The sequence below is a fragment of the Schistocerca nitens genome, chromosome 1 (genome assembly GCF_023898315.1).
Source record: "Schistocerca nitens isolate TAMUIC-IGC-003100 chromosome 1, iqSchNite1.1, whole genome shotgun sequence".
In the NCBI taxonomy this organism is placed as follows: Eukaryota; Metazoa; Arthropoda; class Insecta; order Orthoptera; family Acrididae; genus Schistocerca; species Schistocerca nitens.
In genome coordinates this window covers 273,204-293,442 of record NC_064614.1, presented here as the reverse complement: position 1 = coordinate 293,442, position 20,239 = coordinate 273,204, and the positions used below count along the sequence as shown (strand labels likewise).

Below are 20,239 nucleotides of genomic sequence, written 5' to 3'. Positions count from 1 at the left end.
CTTTGAACAGAGAGCCACCTACTGCTGCAGCTGCCTCAGAGTGTAAGTCTACTTCTCTACTAAACAGTGTATGTCACGTATACTTGTCGATTACTTACTTCTAAAACACGACACATCAGACTTAATTTATTTTATCTAAATATATCTTCTAATTCTAGCTTTACTATTTGAAATTTACCTCCCCCCCCCCCCAACTTTAATGTCTTTCTTCAAACAAAAACATCTTTTGGCAAGCGAATCCATATAAGTTTATTGAACAACTCATTGTGATTTTGAGTCTGACCATTCAGACACTTATTCAGTAATTGAGGATTTGCCAGGTCTCTGTAAATAGGTTTTATGATATCCATGAACGCTGCTGGGATGGAATGTTTGTGGCTGTATGATCTGTTTGAGTACTGGGCATTGCAGTAATTGCACCATGAATCAGGTCCAGGAGGGTAAAGGTGGTGTACTGGTTTTTCATCAGTTGACAGTCTGTGGAAGAAGGTAGCCCATACTGCCTGCTTCATTTTCAACAAATCCTCAGTATTATTTCTAATGGCCATCCCATAATACTACTGTAGTTCATGAATCATTTTGTCTGTCAGCCTGTCTCTATGAATTCACCATCAGAAAGTTTCTTGTTTCTCAAACTTTTTTTCAGCTTCCTCAACCTGGTGCCCATCCTCTTCTGGACATGACTAACTCTGTTAACCTTTATAACACAGCAACCCACAGCATTCTATATAAAAAATTACCGATTTTATTAGATCTTTAATGCACGTAAAATTTTTTACATTTCAACCAGTGTAGAGTATACTTAAAAAAATAAAATAAAATACATCCCATGTGAGTTTATAATTGATATACGTATACATACAGGGTGTTTCACTAAATGTGTTTGCCTCTGTAAGCTACAAAGTTATAGGCGACGGAAATATTTATTGCGGTAGGTCACCATAAGAAACGTTACACTGTCTGCAGAGCTATGAACATAGTTTATTGTGTTGTTATCCAAAGAGTTACAGCAAAAAGATACAATTTTTTAAACGGATCAATAGTTGTTTCTATCATGCACTGGAATCAGTAGCACCAACTGTGTATACATCAATTTAAATTACATTCCTATCACTTTTAGTTTGGGAGCTACAACCCTTCAAAATTTCAGGGGCAGATACCACACGCTGTACATAATACATGGCTGTGTGGTGGGTGATGGTTGTTCTGGTGGTGGGAAGTTGATTTAAATGAGATGTTCAAATGTGTGTCCATGTTCCTGAATGCACAATGCAATGCGCCTTCTAAAGGATCTACAGACGAGATGTAACATAGCTGGTGTCATAAAGCAACATGCGTCCTCGATGCGCCGTTTTAATCATCTGCGGATGTGGGCTAAGTGACATAAACACGATGATTTAGACATCACCACAAAAAGAAATCTAATGGTGTTAACGCGGGCGACCTTGCGGGCCATGAATGAGGACCATGCCGCCCCAACCACCTTCCTGCGAACCTGTTGTTTAGTTCTTCTGCAACAGCACGTGCATAATGGGCTGGGTGACCATCGTGATGCATCCACATATGGACTCTCGTGTGTAGACACACATGTTAGGAGACCACCCAAACTGTCGATATAAATTCGCGATATAACTCACCTGTCACTGTACCTGCGAAGTAGAGTGGACCGATGATTTCATCCCCAAGGATTCCACACAGAATTGCACGTTATGGTGATTCACTGCACCATAATTTGTGAATGTGCACTCATCAGAGAACATAACACTTTGTAAAGTCTCCAGTGTGAAATGACACATGGCTCATTCACAGACTAGCTCTCGCACGGAAATCGTTCCCATGCAGCTCCTGGGTCAGTGACAGGCTGTAAGGGTGAAACCTGTGGCTGTGTACTATACACCACACAGATGTAAGACTGACACCAGCGACTGCAGCAACGGCTCGTAAGCTGACATGAGGATCATGGTGTACTGCAGTTAAAATGAACACCTGTGTCTCCTCACTTCTTGCAGTTCTTCGTCTGTTACTGCGGCGCATTACCAAGCTGCTATGAGCTATTTGGACAATTTACAAGATGGTTCAAATGGCTCTGAGCACTATGGGACTTAACATCTTAGGTCATCAGTCCCCTATAATTTAGAACTACTTAAACCTACCTAACCTAAGGTCATCACACACATCCATGCCCGAGGCAGGATTCGAACCTGCGACCGTAGCAGTCCCGCGGTTCCGGACTGCAGCGCCTAGAACCGCTCGGCCACCGCAGCCGGCGACAATTTACAAGTACTGAGCGTGTCTACACATCAGTGTGAAGAATTATTTAGGAGCTGTTTGCTATTGTGCACTGAAATTACAAGTTGGTTGCGTGTCTGTTGGCTGTGCAACATGGCCCCAGGCACATAAGGGTGGATCTTTTGTGTTAGTGTGATAGATATAGTCTATCGTTAAATAAGACTTAGTTTATGTCAGGAAACGGACAACAGTGTCCTCTGCTGGTGGCACTGAGTACTAGACCTCTTGGGGAACACACTGTTTGCCGCCATCATGGATAACTGTACTTGCGTCAACAGCTGTGTCACGGTGGCGTCCTATGGCGGCGATGAAATGTACTAATTCAGTTGGGTTCTGGAGCTCATGGTGAATCACTAGGTGGTAGATTATGGTACTTCCATCATCACCTGACGTCACTGCAGCATCCTCTAGTGGCATCGATAGCAACCCCTAGGAAGAGGTTGCGTCCTGTAGGCTTAGGTTAGTGGTGGTGGGCTTCGTTTGCAACAATTTTCTTAGGCTGGTAGCGAAAGCGCAAGTAACCTTTCTTTACTGCTAGAATTCAAACTCGGCACCGGTTCCTAGGAAGAGGTGGCGGTCTGGTCCTGGGAAAGTAGTTGAAACTAGGTAGTTGAAAGTATAGTGAACGCCTTTTCTTACCTGTATGAAAAGTAGTTGAAATTAGATAGTTGAAAGCGTAGCGAAGCCATTTTCCTAAGTATATGAGAGAGAAGTTCAAAATGGTTCAAATGGCTCTGAGCACTATGGGACTTAACTGCTGTGGTCATCAGAACTTAGAACTACTTAAACCTAACTAACCTAAGGACAGCACACACATCCATGCCCGAGGCAGGATTCGAACCTGCGACCGTAGTGGTCGCGTGGTTCTAGACAGAAACGCCTAGAACCGCTCGGCCATTCTGGCCAGCTGAGAGAGAAGGCATTGCAGCATGTATCTCTCTCTCTCTCTCTCTCTCTCTCTCTCTCTCTCTCTCTCTCAGCGCTTGATTGCAGGTGGGACGAACGACGATCTAGGATTACGTAATGGGACCATGCTCTAGCTATGTCCTGGACCATGCTGATTGAATGATGGTACTCGAGTCATAGTTTAGTTAGAATATTTACAGAAGACTATGTACAGAGCGTGCATGGAGGTGGCGGCCGAGAGTGTTCGACGTAAGTGGTCAGACGCCCACGGGTCGGTGGCGCGGCCCGAGAGAGAGCAGACGATCTTGTGTCATCAACCGACGTCACGGTAGCGTCCTCTGGTGGCCACGATACGAACTAAGCCAGTTGGGCTCTGGAGCTGGTGGTGGATACACTGGGTGCAGCCATCTTAAATGACGGTACTTGCATCAGGATCTGACGTCACGGTGGCGCCCTCTGCTGGAGCAGATTTGAACTAAGTCAGTTGAAGTCCAGACACAGTGGAGAACACATGTGCTTGAAATCGTTTAAGTAATAAAGACAAGTCCTTTTTTCCCGCCAGTTTCTTAGGTGTGACGCATTATCATGTAGGAATTTGAACTTCGCGTAATTTTTTTGGGGTGGGGGTTAGGTTAGTGGAGGTAGGCAAAGTGTCCTATCTTCCCGCCAATATCCGTCATCTCGATTGACGTCACGGCTGCCATCTGGGGTGACCTACTTTGAGGTGACGTCATCTTTGGGGGGGAGCTGTCTATGACGTCACAGCTGTCATCTTGGATGAAGTCATGCCCTGTTGCCAAGTCTACATGACGCCATCTTGGACGATGGCGTCGTCATCATCTTGGATACATCTGGCAACAATGGAATGTGGGGCGACACATACGTTGCTCTGCTACTAGTCTGATGAAAGAAAGAGACTTCATTCTGAAAGGATGAAATAAATTTGGAAACAAAGCGACATTGATTGAGTGTACCTAGCATGGCCCTGTTGGGCCCATATGAGAATAATTAAAAAAAAACATTTTTTTAGAAAATGACAGGGAAAGTTACTATGGCATTATTCGAATCCAGTAAATTTCTAGTTGCTAAACCAATAACTGGGACGGACTCTACCGAGAGTACGCGAGGAGGCAGGAAGTAATACTAAATAACACAGCAGCCCACAGAGCGCCCTGAGTGAGACCGTCGGCCCTTACATTTTAGCCGAGATTTCTGTGTTGGTTACGAGCGTAAAGATTTTCAATTTATAAGTTAAGTGTGTTTATTTGTGTCAGATGTGTATTATTGTAAAGTTTTCAGTGCATAATTACAATTTGATGGCACCCCGACTTTTGGTTAATATTGATAGCTACCAGTAGTTATATCAGAAAGCCCTCTTTATCAGTTTGCTGCATGATAGTGCTTCCGACTCCAAGGGACGTCATCCTGAACTATTTAAATATCTGCTTACGGGACTAACTTACGGCCGCACTAAGTACATCTTAGCTCCCTCGGTGTAACGGATTTGTCCAGTGCATCAGTACAGCTCCAAGTTCACTTCTGGCCGGCTAAGAGCTTGTCTCTTTTTTCAGAGATATCACATCTCCTTCCTTTTTGCTTAATGCTACAGTCTAGGACTTGTCCCATTTTCGATGCCTCTGGTCAAGATGACTTGAGTCATCCTTGCCAGTTAGTGTTTTATTCTTTGTAAGGGAGTCATCGGAGAAAACTGCTTTTGTATGCCAGAAATGTCTGATCGTAAACTTTCTGGCAGACGAAAGTAGACACTTCCTTCTTAGTAGGGATCGACTCACTGCTCTCTGTGCTTTGACTGCTGCTTCATTTCCGGCTTGGACTGGTGTGTCAGCCACAGTACCGTACCGGTGGACAAACTCAGTGGGATTATTTCTGAACAACTGGAACAAAGTGTAGTAGTTAGCTGTCACAGTAACTTATTTTCAGCTCCAAAAGTGTTGCATGTTCTCAGACAAGTGCAGATCAACAAACTGTATCAAGAGCACCATCACACACGCATACAAAACAGTGCACGGAAGCACGTTTGTTACCTACCACACGATGTACCGGGCGTGCCCATGGCGATAATTACAGGCGAAATACATCAGCACGTGATTAAAACAAGAAAATAATGATATGTCCCTTATATTAATGAGAATTCTTTCTTTCCAGGATGTAGTTATTGTAAGTCAAAGACAAAAATTCTCAGTCAGACTATAATGGGAAGAGTCTACATATGTGTCGCTCCAGGAGATGAGAATGGAGAATATCTGGAGGCAGGTGTGAAGTCGCCGTCTGTGGCTCCGGCTGGACTGGACCTCTGACTTTCGCAGCAACCCCCACTGGCTGTCTGTGCTGAGGAGCAGTCTTGGGTCACCTCTCTGAGCTGCACGCAAAACTCCCCATGTCGTGCCTGATGTCTGCCATGAAGCATCGCACTAACATCTCCCTCCTGTAGCGTTTTGCAAAGTTTTAGGTGGGTATGTCCATACATCTCGTTGTCCAGTTCACATTCTCCATCTCGCCAACAAATCGTTTAACAATAAGTGCATCTTTTTTACTGAAAATAACTCTCTGAGCCTAGACGAGTACATTCCAAGCTGCTCTGGAAGGATTTGCTTTGAGCTAGGCTTAAGTTCAGAACTTATGGAACCCGTGATATGGCTTTACGTGGTTTTGCTTGTGGACTGCTCGTCCGACCATCCGTGCTCTCCGAGTCAGTGACCCTTTTTTTTCACTAGCTGCTTATATTTTATGACCCACCGTCTAATTTCTTATGGTGGGTCGTATGTTGCCACTTAGCCGCTGTGACTGGGTCCGGGGTTCGGAGTGACTGAAAGCAGCACCACACCGACTCCCGTCCCCACTCACACCGTTGCCCGTGTCCCGCCACGTGGAGGCGGGCTCTATTTGTTTACATCCATTTGATATCTTTTTTTTGTGCAGCATTAGAAAAAATTATAACTAATACAAAATCAAGTGAGATATTAATAAACAAAACGAAATTAAATATTTAGAAAGAAGGAAGGAAGAGAACTGAATAGAGAAGAGATAGGTATAATACTGCCTGTCACCTGCTTGTGGGCGGCGGCCCGGGTCTTGGAATGACCCTCAAGACGCTGGCCGTCGCTCACCATGCCTTTAACATCTACCATCCTAAAAACTAACTAGGAGAGATTAGGGTACGTTAAAGCTAGAAACTATGACTAAGACCTCCATGTCCAGCCTGCTAAACTATTTACGATATACAATAGAGAGGTAACTGATTTTGTGCTTGGCTCAAAGTTGCTAATGAAAGGGTACTTGTGGTAAAAGTAATAAGGTAATGACGCTAACGGTTTGTGTTGAGCCTACAAGGCTCCTAGTAGAGTACATCAGGCGCAAGCACCTCCTGGCCCCGCCGACAACACGACCTGAACGGTGGTTTTCCCCGATCTACCATATGTATCCGTCGGGTTGGGCTCAAAAGAGAGGAACCACAATTAAGATCCTTCCATCCAGGCCGTGCGCCGCCTCTTACCAGGGGGCGTAGGTCCCTTGAAGAGGTGCCTAACTTTAAGCTTCAGATCAGAAGTTATTATTGTAGTGGAGGTTGAGGTATAGGCTGTGTAGGTTGGTTGCACAAACAATTCACGCTGAGCCAATGAGACTTACAATGATACTTGGTGTGGCAGTTAGCACCTTCCGGCCCCGCCAGCGACACAGCCTGAACGGTGGTTTTCCCCGATCTACCATATGTATCCGTCGGGTTGGGCTCAAAAGAGAGGAACCACAATTAAGATCCTTCCATCCAGGACGTGCGCCGCCTCTTACCAGGGGGGCGTAGGTCCCTTGAAGAGGTGCCCAACTTTAAGCTTCAGATGAGAAGTTCTTAGTATAGTGTAGGTTGGTTGTACAAACAGTTCACACTGAGCCAATGAGACTTACAATGATACGTGGTGTGGCAGTTAGCACCTTCCGGCCCCGCCAGCAACGCAGCCTGAGCGGTGGTTTTCCCCGATCTACCATAGGTATCCGTCGGGTTGGGTTCAAAAGAGAGGGACCACAATTAAGATCCTTCCATCCAGACTGTGCGCTGCCTCTTAACGGAAGGCGTAGGTCCCTTGAAGAGGTACCTAGCTTTAAGCTCTTATTAGACATGGAGATGCTGTTAACTATTTACATATAAGGTGCAATCTGTTTTTAGAATTGTGTGTGACTTGTGCACCTCTTGTCGGTTGTTCCACTCTGTTCTTTGAAGTTGACTTGGTTGACACTATGGATCATCCGCGCTGGACGCTTCAATATCTGTGTTGGTGCCCTGGTCTGTATTTGTTTCTTCTCGTGGAGCTAATCATATCTGTGTCCCCCTGGGCATCGTGATGTCTGTTTGGACCGACTTGCCTTCGGTAGGGTCCGTTGCGCAAGTATTCTGTTTGTTGGATCTTAGAGATTTCGTCAGTTAGTTTGTTGAGTTCAGTCCACCTTTCCGGGTCGCGTATTATGGCATGTAGTTCGTTCTGTGTATTCAGGCGATTTATGTGTACTGTGTGTCTTATATTCGTGCGTTGTCCGCAGAAGAAGACAGTATGTTCAGGGGAACCTTCTTCCCCGCATGTGCATCTATTAGTCTGCTGCAGACTCACGCGGTACAGGTGCGTGGGGTAAGGGGCATGTCCTGTGATGAAATGTACCATACCGCGGCTAGGATCGATATGTTTTAGTTTTAGTCTTTCCCGGATGTCAGGGAAGAAGTTGTATACACGGCGGCCCTGCAGTGACTTTTCAGATTATCTGTCCAAGAGTGTCTTATATTTGCTGCGTACCGAGTCGAGATGTCGAAGAACAGAAGGAAGTCCACTATGCCATCCTGCAAACGTTCTGAAAAACATGGTTCATGCGAAGCCAAACTAGCGTTATTTATGTATGTCATCCCGAAGGCCATGGCTCGAGGCAGACAGGTGGAGTATTTATTGACTTCAAATCAAATGGCTCTGAGCACTATGGGACTTAACATCTGTGGTCATCAGTCCCCTAGAACTTAAAACTAACTACTTAAACCTGACTAACCTAAGGACATCACACAACACCCAGTCATCACGAGGCAGAGAAAATCCCTGAACCCGCCGGGAATCGAACCCGGGAACCCGGGCGTGGGAAGCGAGAACGCTACCGCACGACCACGAGCTGCGGACTATTGACTTCCATAGAGCGTTTGAGAAATCATCCCAACAACTGTTATTAAATAGATTACTGTGAAAAAGGTACCAAATGAAATGTGTGACTCGATTCACATGGAGAAGAGAAAGCATGAAAGAAGAACCATATAATGGACGTAGATGTAACAACAGGAACGTATAATCGCGACACATTATCCGGGAGAAAAAACTCAGTTGGTGCAGTTATCTATAATGAAGAGTCACCCAACAGGAAGGCTGCACAATCATGCAGCCACATATTCATACGACTTCGAAGTGGTGCAGACATTGGCAAAGTTTTCGTGTCAAGATCTTCGTAACAAGTAACAATTATATAGCACACGCTGGATGCTGGCAAAATTTTGTTATGAGCACTGTATATGCATACATATTGTCTAAAAGCGGGTGATGTGGCAACATCACAATGGAAGCAGACAGATGGATACAACAACAATAGCCGCCCATACTGTCGCAAGCTAGCACTCTGCGTTACGCTTGAAATAGCTATGTAGCTTCTGGAAAACCATCTGAAGATTAACCAGAAAAGTTTTGAAAACCGGTTCATATAATGAATAAACAGCTATTTGAAAATAGTAACTGTTTGCAGTTTTACGTATTTACATGGGCAACTTGTTTTAAATGTTCAGAAATATAAAATTGTTCTGTTCACAAATTGGAATCGGTCAGCTCTAGAAAAACTTGTGTGTCAAAAGTTGTGAAGATGTAAAATGAAACGATGATAAAATCTAAGTCATAGGTGCAGAGGTGGTGGACTACTTTTAACTAGTAGAATACTGCGAAAAAGCAATCAGTTTGCCTGCTTACAAAACGGTTGGCGTCACATCTCAGAGTATTCCGTAATCGTACGAGACCCATAGGAAACGTAAGTAAGAGCAAATATAAAAGTAGAGCAAGACGAATGCTCCCAGGCTTGGCTGAGAGTCGGAAGAGTGTCACTTAAATGGTGTAAAAGCAAAATTGGCAGAAGGTAGAGGTGAGCTATACCGCAAGAGCCTAAAAAGCCTCGAGAACGAGCACCGAGTGAAAGTCCTGGGACTAATCAACGGCCGCGTTTGTGTCTCTCTCCGAGGAACCGCGAAGACAATGTAAGGCTAAATACTGCACGCACAGTCTGATCCGATCACTCTCCCTTCCCTTCCCGACGCGAATGTAAGGGCAAGAAACAGTGGAAAGTACCCTCTGGCAAGCACTTCAGTGTGGTTTCTAAGTTATGGAGATACAAGTACACTTCTGACCATCAAGATGAAGTAACAGAAAGGAGAGGAAATAGAGAAATTTTACTTATAGTGCATAGACGGCAGAGTAGGATGCACAATTCTATTTGACGGTGCAGAATTCAGTAGACAGTACTGCCACTTGTGTCATCAACAATGGCTCCAATTCGGCTGCACATCGAGTCGGGCTCGGCCAGGACGGCAGGAGTGGGTACATCACTCCGTGCTGCTTCAGCTCTCTGTACCAGAAGCCAGTGGCTGCTGAGCAGTGGCGTGCCGGTCTCTCTGTAACCCGTGATCAGATGTTTCCAGGGGATGGGAATTCTAGAGAACGTTATCGCCACGGTAACAATGGAAACCGTCTGTACTGAGGGCAGCTGGTGTGACGTGTGGTCTTGTGTTATCGCGTTAAGGAATAACGTCCCGGAGATCTCGAAGGTAGGCTACCACCGACAGTGCAGCAGCTGCTGTCAAATGACGGGCTCCGTACTGTGCACCAAAGGGCACCCCACACAATGGCGGCGGGTGCCAGGCGGGCGTGACAGTGACGAGTGACACCTGGGAAGCTTTTTTCCTCGGAGCCTCCACGCTGGCATTTATCCAGTCTGATGCTGTACTCACGACGGGGACTCGTCTGTAAGGATACGACGCGTTGCCTCTTCCCTGTCCGGTGCTGTCGTTGGCCAGACCACTGCATTTATCAGCTCCGGCTTCGCGGGAGGCTGCATCGAAGGCCGCCGCAGTGCTGACTGTCGGCTAAAAACCTGACCGTCTGCCTGCCGAAGCGTGTCCAACCCACGTTGACGTCCTCTCCTTGCCATTTTCACGTTGTCGACATTTCATTGGTTAGTAGTGTCGATGCAGACAGAAACAACAACAGCTTGTCTGAGCAGTCAGTGTGCAGACCTGTAGGTGACGAGGAAACGTTCCGCAGGAGCTTACAAGCTGGAGGCGACGTGCGAGAACCTGGAGCGGCTGTCGGCGGCGGCGCCGGCCGTGGCGCGCCTGCTGCAGCTGCAGACCCCAGTAGAGGAGAGGGAGAGGGGCTGCGCCGGCGCTCTGGAGGACGTCCGCGCGTTCTCTGAGGGGGCGGCCAGCGAGTTCTCCGTCCAGCAGTGGTGCCTCATCGCAGACCACCTGGCCGGCTCCTGCTCTGTGCTGGGGTGCGTACGCCACTTGAGGCCACTTCCATTAATTGTACACCTGATCCCCTTTTCCTCTTCTTCAGCTTGCTCTGTGTACTATTTGCTTTCGCTATCTTCCGAGATTAACATTGTAAGTGGCGTAGGTAAAGGAAATCGCCACGTGTAAGTGACGTGGACTTAAGTGGAGTTTATGAAATGAGTGGAGCCCTCAGCTATATCCAGATGGCTAAAAGAGCCACACGCAAATGGAAATGCTATCTGACATTAAAATCAAAGTAAAAGATTCGGTCGCGACTAACTCTAGCCTCACGACAAGCAAGAGGTTCGACAGAGTTGGAAAATTAATTAATTTAGTCATAAGAAAAAATTTATAAAAGAACATTCATTGTAATGTCACTCGTAAAAATGGGTGTAATTATTAATATGATCCAGGGATTGTTCACATGAAACCAATATTAAAATAAAGTAAAAAGTGAATGAACACTGTGAACAAGAGCAGCTTGCAGCAACACTCTTGAAAGCAAGATTTATTCTAAAGAATTTGTTTTAAGTAAAATGGGACACTAATTATTGGACCTGTGGGCATGGAAATGCTGTGGATGGGCTAACAAGGAAGTTACACGGTGAATGGCGTGGGTAAAGGAGACGTAACATCGGTACACTAGATAAGACTTGAAACAAAATTATTTATTTCTTAAGACATTGATATAAGACATCTGTATAACTGCTGTTGCCTGGTAACTACGAACAATTGCTTGTGAAACGCTACACAATTCACAACAGAATCTCTTAATATAGAATCGCAGTCGTTATTAGAGGGAGTCGGGAAAGGCTTAATACTCGCATTGAGACCCACATTCACTCAGAAAACATCAAGGACGGCACCAACACCAACATGCAACGAAGCTAGGAGATTTGTTCCGCTGTGTTGAGAAATGATTAAGTAAAAGAGTAAATCTGAATATCACGGTTACATTCAAAATTGAACCTCGTTTTGGAGAAACAGCCTCAACGAGGACCACACATACACGCTTAATCTATGCTCCAATTATTTGGCTACAAAATGCCGTTTGTTTCATACAAATCTGATTATTAGATTCGGAGTTATTAATTTGTTCGTGAAGCATGGTAACTAGCGCCACGTCCATTTTTGCTGTGTCTTGCCCCCAACAATCATTTATGTTCCACGGATATAAATACTCTTTGTTTGGGTTGCAACAGAGAATTGATATTCTGATGTTTGTCAGCCTGTCTGCATTGTCGACTATCGTTTGTCAGTTTCTTCATCCTAGTTGTTTACGTTTTGGTGATACAAATGTAATGATTTTGTGAAACGTTATAACACAATGGGTAGAATAAGGAAGTTTGGATATAAGTCTAAGTTTCGTGGAAATAAATATGTAAAAATAAACCGCGAAACTGCTAGTTTTGAACAGAGGGCAGAAAATAATATTGAAAGTGAAGTCAGTGCGAGTGTCAGTGCTTCAAGCAAGAAGCTTCTAGGTGCTGCCGGTTTTTCAAGTTCCTCTCAAATGCGTGACAATGCAATATGTGGTGTGAACAGTGTTTCTGTTGTTACTGACACAAACATTCTGATCTCCATGAGGTTTTTACGTGAACTTATCGAAAAACACACAAATTGTAAAAACTGTGGTGGAAACGTTACTTTGCACGAAGATGCGGTGAAAACCAAGGGAATTGTTTGTAATTTAGTTTTGACATGTTTGGAATGTAGCTGTACTGCCAATACAATGTCATCCCACGTAACAAGAAGCAGATTGTGTGAAAACAATATAAGATTAGTGTATGCACTTAGATCTACTGTAAAAGGGCGAAGTGCAGTTGCAGTTTTTTGTGCAGTGATGAACATTCCTCCACCTCCAAGAAAGTTTGATGTTTACAACAAGACTATTGGTGCAGTTGTAGCTGTGGCAAGTGAATCTACAATGTTGAAAGCAGCCAAAGAAGCAATTCAGTTGAATGATACGAAATCTGACCCAAGGCAAATTTCTGCTGGTTTTGATGGCAGTTGGCAGAAACGTGGGCATATATCCCTAAATGGCATTGTGTCAGCAACTTCTTTTGATACTGGGAAGGTTCTGGATATTGAAATTATTACTAAGTTCTGTGACATCTGTAGCAAAAATCCCACTATACAACATGTGTGCCAAAAGGACTATGATGGTTCTAGTGGAGGCATGGAAGTGGCTCGTGTTGCTAACATTTTCAAAAGGTCTGTGCAATCAACAGGTATCCTCTATACAGACTATCTTGGGGACGGGGACAGTAAGGCTTATCAGAAAGTGGTAGAAGATAAACCTTATGGGCCTAGAGTCAAAATTAATAAACTGGAATGTAGAGGACATGTACAGAAAAGAATGGGATCACGACTTCTAAAGATATGTAAGGAAAAAAAGTTAGGGGTAAAGGGGGCCTGACAAAGGCTGAAATAGACAGGATCCAGACTTATTATGGTATGGCCATTAGAAATAACTGCAACAATGTAGAAGCAATGAGGAGAGCCATCTGGGCTATATTCTTTCATAAAATTTCGACAGCTGAGGAACCACAACATAACCTTTGCCCACGGCGACCTGACAGCTGGTGCAAATTCAACAACCCAGCTACATCTTCCAGCTATAAGCACAAACATTCAATTCCAGAAAAAATCCTGCTAGCTGTGAAACCCATTTTCAGAGACCTTAGCCAACAAGAGCTCTTGAAAAAGTGTCTCCATGGAAAAACTCAAAACCCAAATGAACGTTTGAATTCTGTCATTTGGACAAGGCTACCAAAAAGAAACACTAAAATTTGGTGTTCATGATGCAGTGGTGTGCTTCAATGCTGGTGTGTCAAAGAAGAGTGATGTATTAAGACTCTTGGGAACAAAGGATGATATCAATACTGAAAGGGGACTGAAAAACATTGACATGGACTGTATCCGTTATGCTGATATTTCTGCAGGAAATGCTACCAAGGAGGCCAGGATAGCCAGAAGATCAAAGAAAAGAAGATAAATATCAAGAAGCTGAGCCACAGTATAGCCCTGGAATGTTTTAAAAGTGTGTCTGTATGACATTGTACATTACTTTCTTGCATGTAAAACTTTAATACCATTTTTCTCAAAACTACATTTTTTGATCTTCTGGTACACTTTTCTCAAAAACTATGACTGCTACAGACATCAGACTTAAAGTATCGCTTGTTAATACAACGATGATTAATTAGATAAAAAAATAGGCCAGTAGTGATAAAAAGAACAGATTTACAAGCTCCGAGGTGTTTAGAAAAGTTTTAATGTTTTGTCCTATAGAAGAAAAAAATGATTACTCATGAAATATATAAAATACACTAACCATTTTTATGTGATTTGAGAATGATGTTTCAGGTGTACACTGTAAAAGTTTCAGGTCTTTATCTCCATTAGTTACTTCAGAAAGTGTACCTGACGTTTGCTCGTTTTAGCATTGATTCTTTATGGGAGTTCCCTCGCGACTGTGTCCCCTTAACATGAAATCACAAACTGAAAATACAATTGACTAATCCGGACAGAATATGTTTAATATTCCAAAATCAGAGCAATACGTAAACTCTAGGGCAGAGGCAGGGGGCCACAGGAAAGTAAGCCTCACAGTTAACTCGTGTGCCCATGTCGTTCGTGGAGACACAGTTTCTACGTACCGTGGCCAAATTTTACCAACATTAAACCACGCAGCCGCGAACAATTAACATTTTACACGGGACACATTTGAGTAGACAAAGGGTAATGGCAAAGGGCTAACAAACTCTAATATTAACCAACGTGGATGCTTTGCAACGGACATATAGTAATGAAACAAAGAAAATTCACAAAGAGGCAAAAATTGTCAAGATTCGGAAAAGATTAGAATGTATACACACGCAGTCGCAGGCACACAAACATTCACACTGAACAGAGGGCTCACTTCCTACGTGAGATCGCTTCAACATATGCAACACCATTGTGCTACGTTCTTCTTACAGACCACAGTCTGCATTAGGAATCAAACTGAATGTCTGCAAAAACCTTGCATTCCTTGCTGCGACCCAACAAAACAATCTTTATAAGAGAAAACGAAGAAAGTGTCTTTTTGCTGGGTACTATGGGACCATGGAAACAGTATCTGCCGTAAAATGTCTAGGAGCAACTATCCAGTACGACCTTAGGTGGAATGACCACATAAAACAAATCGTGGGAAATGCAGCTACCATATTCAGTTTCATAGAAAGAATCTTAAAGAAATGTAACTCATCCACGAAGGAAGTGGCTTATAAGGCACTTGTTCGACCGTTTCTTGATTATTGTTCATGTATAAGAGATCGCTACAGGATACGATTGGTAGAAGAGAAGGTAAGATCCAACTAAAAGCGGCATGTTACTTCACGGGATCTTTTAATTCGCACAAGGGCGTTACGGAGATGCTCAACAAACTCCACTGGCAGACGTTACAAGAGAGGTATTGTACATCTTGGAGAGATTTACTATTGACATTTCCATAGAGCACTTCCTGGTAAGAGTCGGACAACATATTACTTCCTCCCACATACTTCTCGCGTAATGACCTCGAAGAGAAAATTCGAGAAATTAGAGCCAATGCAGAGGCCTACCGACAATCATTCTTCTCACGCGCTCTTCGCGAGTGGAAGGGTTGGAGGGTTCAGCTAGTGGTACAAAAAGTACCCTCCGCCACACACCACAAATTAGAACATGCAATTGTTAAACTACTTCATAAGAAAGGTGATAAGACAGACTTAAACGTTTATCATCAAATTTCGTTACTGACATCGTTTTTGCAAAATTTTCGAAAAACTAGTCTACTCAAGAGTACTTGCACACTAAAGTGGAAACAATTCAGTTAGTATGTTACACTTTCGAATCCAGGAGGGTTGCCTATTTATACATTCGCTCATCATACATTACAAACCTTAAATAATAATGTATCGCTAGGTGGTATTTCTTTCCAAGGCATTTGATAGTGTAGATCATGGAAAACTCCATTTCTGGAATTACTGGCTGTATGCACAGCTGATATGAATTATATTTAAGAAACAGAATGCCAATGTTGTGCTGAATAGTTCAGACAATGTCGGAAAGCTAGAAAATTTTAGTGAGTAGAGGGAAACAAATCACAGATGGAGTCACACAGGTTTCTATTTCGTGTCCACCCTTATTTCTTGTATATGTGAATGACCTTCCAGTTAACATCCGATAAGCAAAACTGGTACTTTTGCACACGAGACTAGTGTCATAATAAATCCCATTAGAGAGAAAGCAACGGAAGAGTTGGTAAATTGTATTTCTCAGAGAATTTTAAGGTGGTTCTCTGAAAATGGACTCTCCCTAAATTTTGGAAAAACACGCTACATTCAGTCCTGTACAGCGATTAGAATCATACCAACTGATATAGCGTATGAACATGAGTGAGAAAATAGAGCAAAATGTTCTATATTTTTCGGTGTACATATTGAGGAGAACTTGATTTCAGCTACTTTCATTCTTCATATAATTGCTAATTTTGGACACCACCATATCAATCTCCTGACATATTTAGCACATTTTCACTCAATAATGTCTTACACAACAATGTTCTGTGGTAACTCATCACTTAAAAAGAAAGATCTGACTGCAAAAAAGCGAGGTGTTTACCCACGAATTGTCGTTTGGATACCTTTTTAAGCAGATAGGCATTTTAACTGTGCTGTCACAATACATCTATTCGCTAATGAAATTTTATTTATTTATTTATTTATTTTTATTTACACGTCAAGTTCCGTAGGACCAAATTGAGGAGCAAATCTCCAAGGTCATGGAACGTGTCAGTACATGAAATTACTACATAATCAACAATACAAAAAGAATAACCTTAATTTTTCAAGGAACTCCTAGATAGAATAGAAAGAATGAGCCATGAGGAAACTTCAGTTTCGATTTCAAAGCGCGTGGACTACTGCTAAGATTTTCGAATTCGAGTGGTAGCTTATTGGAAATGGATGCGGTAGTATACTGCACACTTTACTGCACAAGAGCTAAGGAAGTCCGATCAAAATGCAGGTTTGATTTCTACCGAGTATTAATTGAGTAAAAGCTGCTTTTTCTTGGGAATGAGCTAATATTGATAACAAGAAATGACAGTAAGGAATATATAGATTGAGAGGTCAATGTCAGAATACCCAGACTCATGAACAGGGATCGGCAAGAGGTTCGTGAACTTACACCACTTATTGCCCGAACCGCCCGTTTCTGAGCCCAAAATATCCATTCAGAATGGGAAAAATAACCCCAAAATACAATATCAAGCGCAATAAGCAAAGTAGACTAATTTTCGTGTCAAACGATCACTCACTTCATAAACCATTCGAATAGTAGAAATTGCAGCATCAAGTCTTTGAACAAGTTCCTGAACATGGGCTTTAAATGACAATTTCAACTGTTCAGTTTTACTAATCGTATGTCCATTCTGTGAAATGAAAACGTCATGTTTTGATGAATTGTGTGTTAGAAACTGTGCAAACTGAATCTTACTGTGATTTAGACTTAGTTTATTTTCTACAAGCTATGAACTTATGTCATGAACTGCACTGTTTGAAACTGAGCCAATGTTGGACACAACATCCTTCACTATCAAGCTAGTGTCATCAGCAAATAGAAATATTTTAGAGTTACCTATAATACTAGAAGCCATATCATTTATATAAATCAGGAACAGAAGTGGCCCCAACACTGATCCCTGGGGCACCCCCCACTTGAATGTACTCCACTCAGACCCCACAGTGCAGCCATTCTCAACATTGTGAATAATGATCTTTGGCTGTCTGTTGCTAAAGTAAGAGGTGAACCAATTGTGAGCTACTCCCTGTATTCCGTAATGGTCCAACTTCTGGAGCAATATTTTGTGATCAACACAATCAAATGCCTTAGTTAAATCAAAAAATATGCCTAACGTTCGAAACCTTTTGTTTAACCCATCCAGTACCTTACAGAGAAAAGAGAATACAGAATTATCAGTTGTTAAACGACTTCTAAAGCCGAATTGTACACTTGATAGAAAATCATGTGATATAAGATGATCAATTATCCTTACATACACAGCCTTTTCAATAATTTTAGCAAACACTGATGGCACAGAAATAGGTCTAAAATAGTCTACACTATCCCTTTCTTCCTTTTTATAAAGAGGCTTTACTACTGAGTACTTTAACCATTCAGGAAACTGACCATTCCTAAAGGAAAAATTACAAATATGGCTAAATACAGGGCTAACATGTGCAGCACAGTACTTTCATATTCTACTAGACACTCCATCATATCAATGAGAGTCCTTAGTCTTCAGTGATTTAATCATTGACTCAATCTCACCCTTGTCAATATCACAGAGCAGTATTTCAGACATCAGTCTTGGAAAGGCATTTGCCAAGAGAGTTATATGACTCCCAGTAGAAACTAAATTTTTATGTAATTCACCAGCAATGCTCAGGAAGTAACTGTGAAATACTGTGCATGTATCTGATTTATCAGTAACAGGGTTATTTTGACTACGAACTGACTTTATATCGTTGACCTAGAGCTGCTGACCAGACACTTCCTTCACAGGTAGCCATATAGTTTTAAATTTATCCTATGAATTAGCAATTCTATTTGCATACCACATACTCTTTGCCTTCCTAATAACATTTTTAAGCACCTTACAATACTGTTTTTAGTTGGCTACAGTAGCTTGATTATGACTACTTCTATCATTTTGATATAATTCCCACTTTGTTGTACATGATATCCTTATCCTACTAGCCAGCCACCCAGGCTGCCTATTACTGCTAGTGCCCCATTTAGAATGTTCTAATGGACAGCAATTCTCAAAGAGCATGAGAAATGTGTGAAGGAAAGAATTATATTTATCATCTATGTTATAGGCACTATAATCAATCTGCCACCTTTGTTCCTTGACAAGGTTGAAAAAACTCTCTATTGCTGTTGGATTAACTTTCCTACATGTGACATTTGTTTGAGTATAAAAGCCTTTTAGTGTTAAAATTTGTGCATCATTGTCTGAAAAGTCATTCACCCTTTTACTAACAGAATACCCATCTAGGAATGAAGAATGAATAAAAATGCTGTCTATTGCTGTGCTACTGTTCCCCTGCGCCATAGTTGGAAAAAAACACAGTCTGAAACAGATCATATGAATTTAGAAGATCTACCAACATCCTTTTTCTTGCACCATCATATACAAAATTTATACTGAAGTCACCACATATAACTAATTTCTGGTACTTCCTACAAAGTGAATCAAGAACCCTTTGTAGCTTGAGCAGAAATTCTCTGAACTCAGAGTTAGGGGACCTATAAACAACAACAATTAGAAGTTTAGTTTCACTAAATTCAATGGCCCCTGCACAACATTCAAATATCTGTTCAGTGCAGTACTCTGATACATCTGTGGACTCAAATGGAATGCTGTTTTTGCGTACATAGCCACTCCCCTACCCCACAAGGAACTCATTGAAAAACAGCGAGCTAATCTGTGTCCTGGTAAAGGAAGCCTCTGAATTGTCAAATTATTTAAGTGGTGCTCTGATACACCAATAATTTCAGAGACAGCATCTATAAGCTGTTCACTACCTTTATCTCTAATACCCCTTATATTTTGATGAAATATGCTAATTCCTTCTCTACTTAGAAACATGACATCATCTGAGGGTGAGCTCTTAGAGGGTCGTCCTTTAAGCACGTATACCTATCAGCTGACTTCAGTCTAAAAAGGATGCAGCTCTAACACCAACTACTACAGTAATTTTTTCAAGAGTGATCCCACCACCACCCACTACAGTGTCACCTATAAGATTTGCCAGCCTCCCCCTCCCATACTTATTGAGGTGCACGCCATGCCTAGTAAAATCCGATCTACTGATAGTCCCAACTGGCAGCACTTCCGTGACCCATGTCCCCTGCCATCAGCGCCCTCTCCTGCCCCATGTTAACGCGCCTAACAGCCGTATTAAGATGTGGCCGATCATGATGTTATAAATAATCTACTACAATTTGAGAAAATCAGTGATGTCCATTCCTACAACACTAAAGGGATAAATGACGTGTATCACCTATTGTTACATACATACATACATTAATCCTTGTTACACAGATCATGAATATGACATTTCGTAATGACGTGGAACAAGTTACATTAACATAAGATTCCTTTACACAAATTAATTAATTAATTAATTAATTTTTTTACAGTTACTAGTTCATATCTAAGAATTCATCTATTGAGTAGAAGGAGTCGTCATTCAGAAATTCTTTTAATTTGCTTTTAAATGTTGGTTAGCTATCTGTCAGACTTTTAACACTGTTTGGCAAATTTCCAAAGATTTTTATGGCAGCATAATTTACCCTTTTCTGTGCCAAAGTGAGATTTAATCCAGAATAGTGAATATCGCCCTATCTTCTAGTGTTGTAGCTGTGCACTTCGCTGTTATT

The 20,239-nt window shown here is 42.3% G+C and overlaps 1 protein-coding gene across 1 annotated transcript in view; it reads left to right on the top strand.

Moving 5' to 3' along the window:
• The window catches only part of LOC126234386 (uncharacterized), a gene marked incomplete at its 3' end in the record, with an annotated part of 230,476 nt that overhangs the window by 16,114 nt on the left and 194,123 nt on the right, over positions 1 to 20,239 (top strand). The window contains exon 2 of the mRNA XM_049943077.1: positions 10,536 to 10,764. Within this exon, the coding sequence (XP_049799034.1) occupies positions 10,536 to 10,764 (229 nt within the window). The remainder of the gene's footprint in view (positions 1 to 10,535; positions 10,765 to 20,239) is intronic.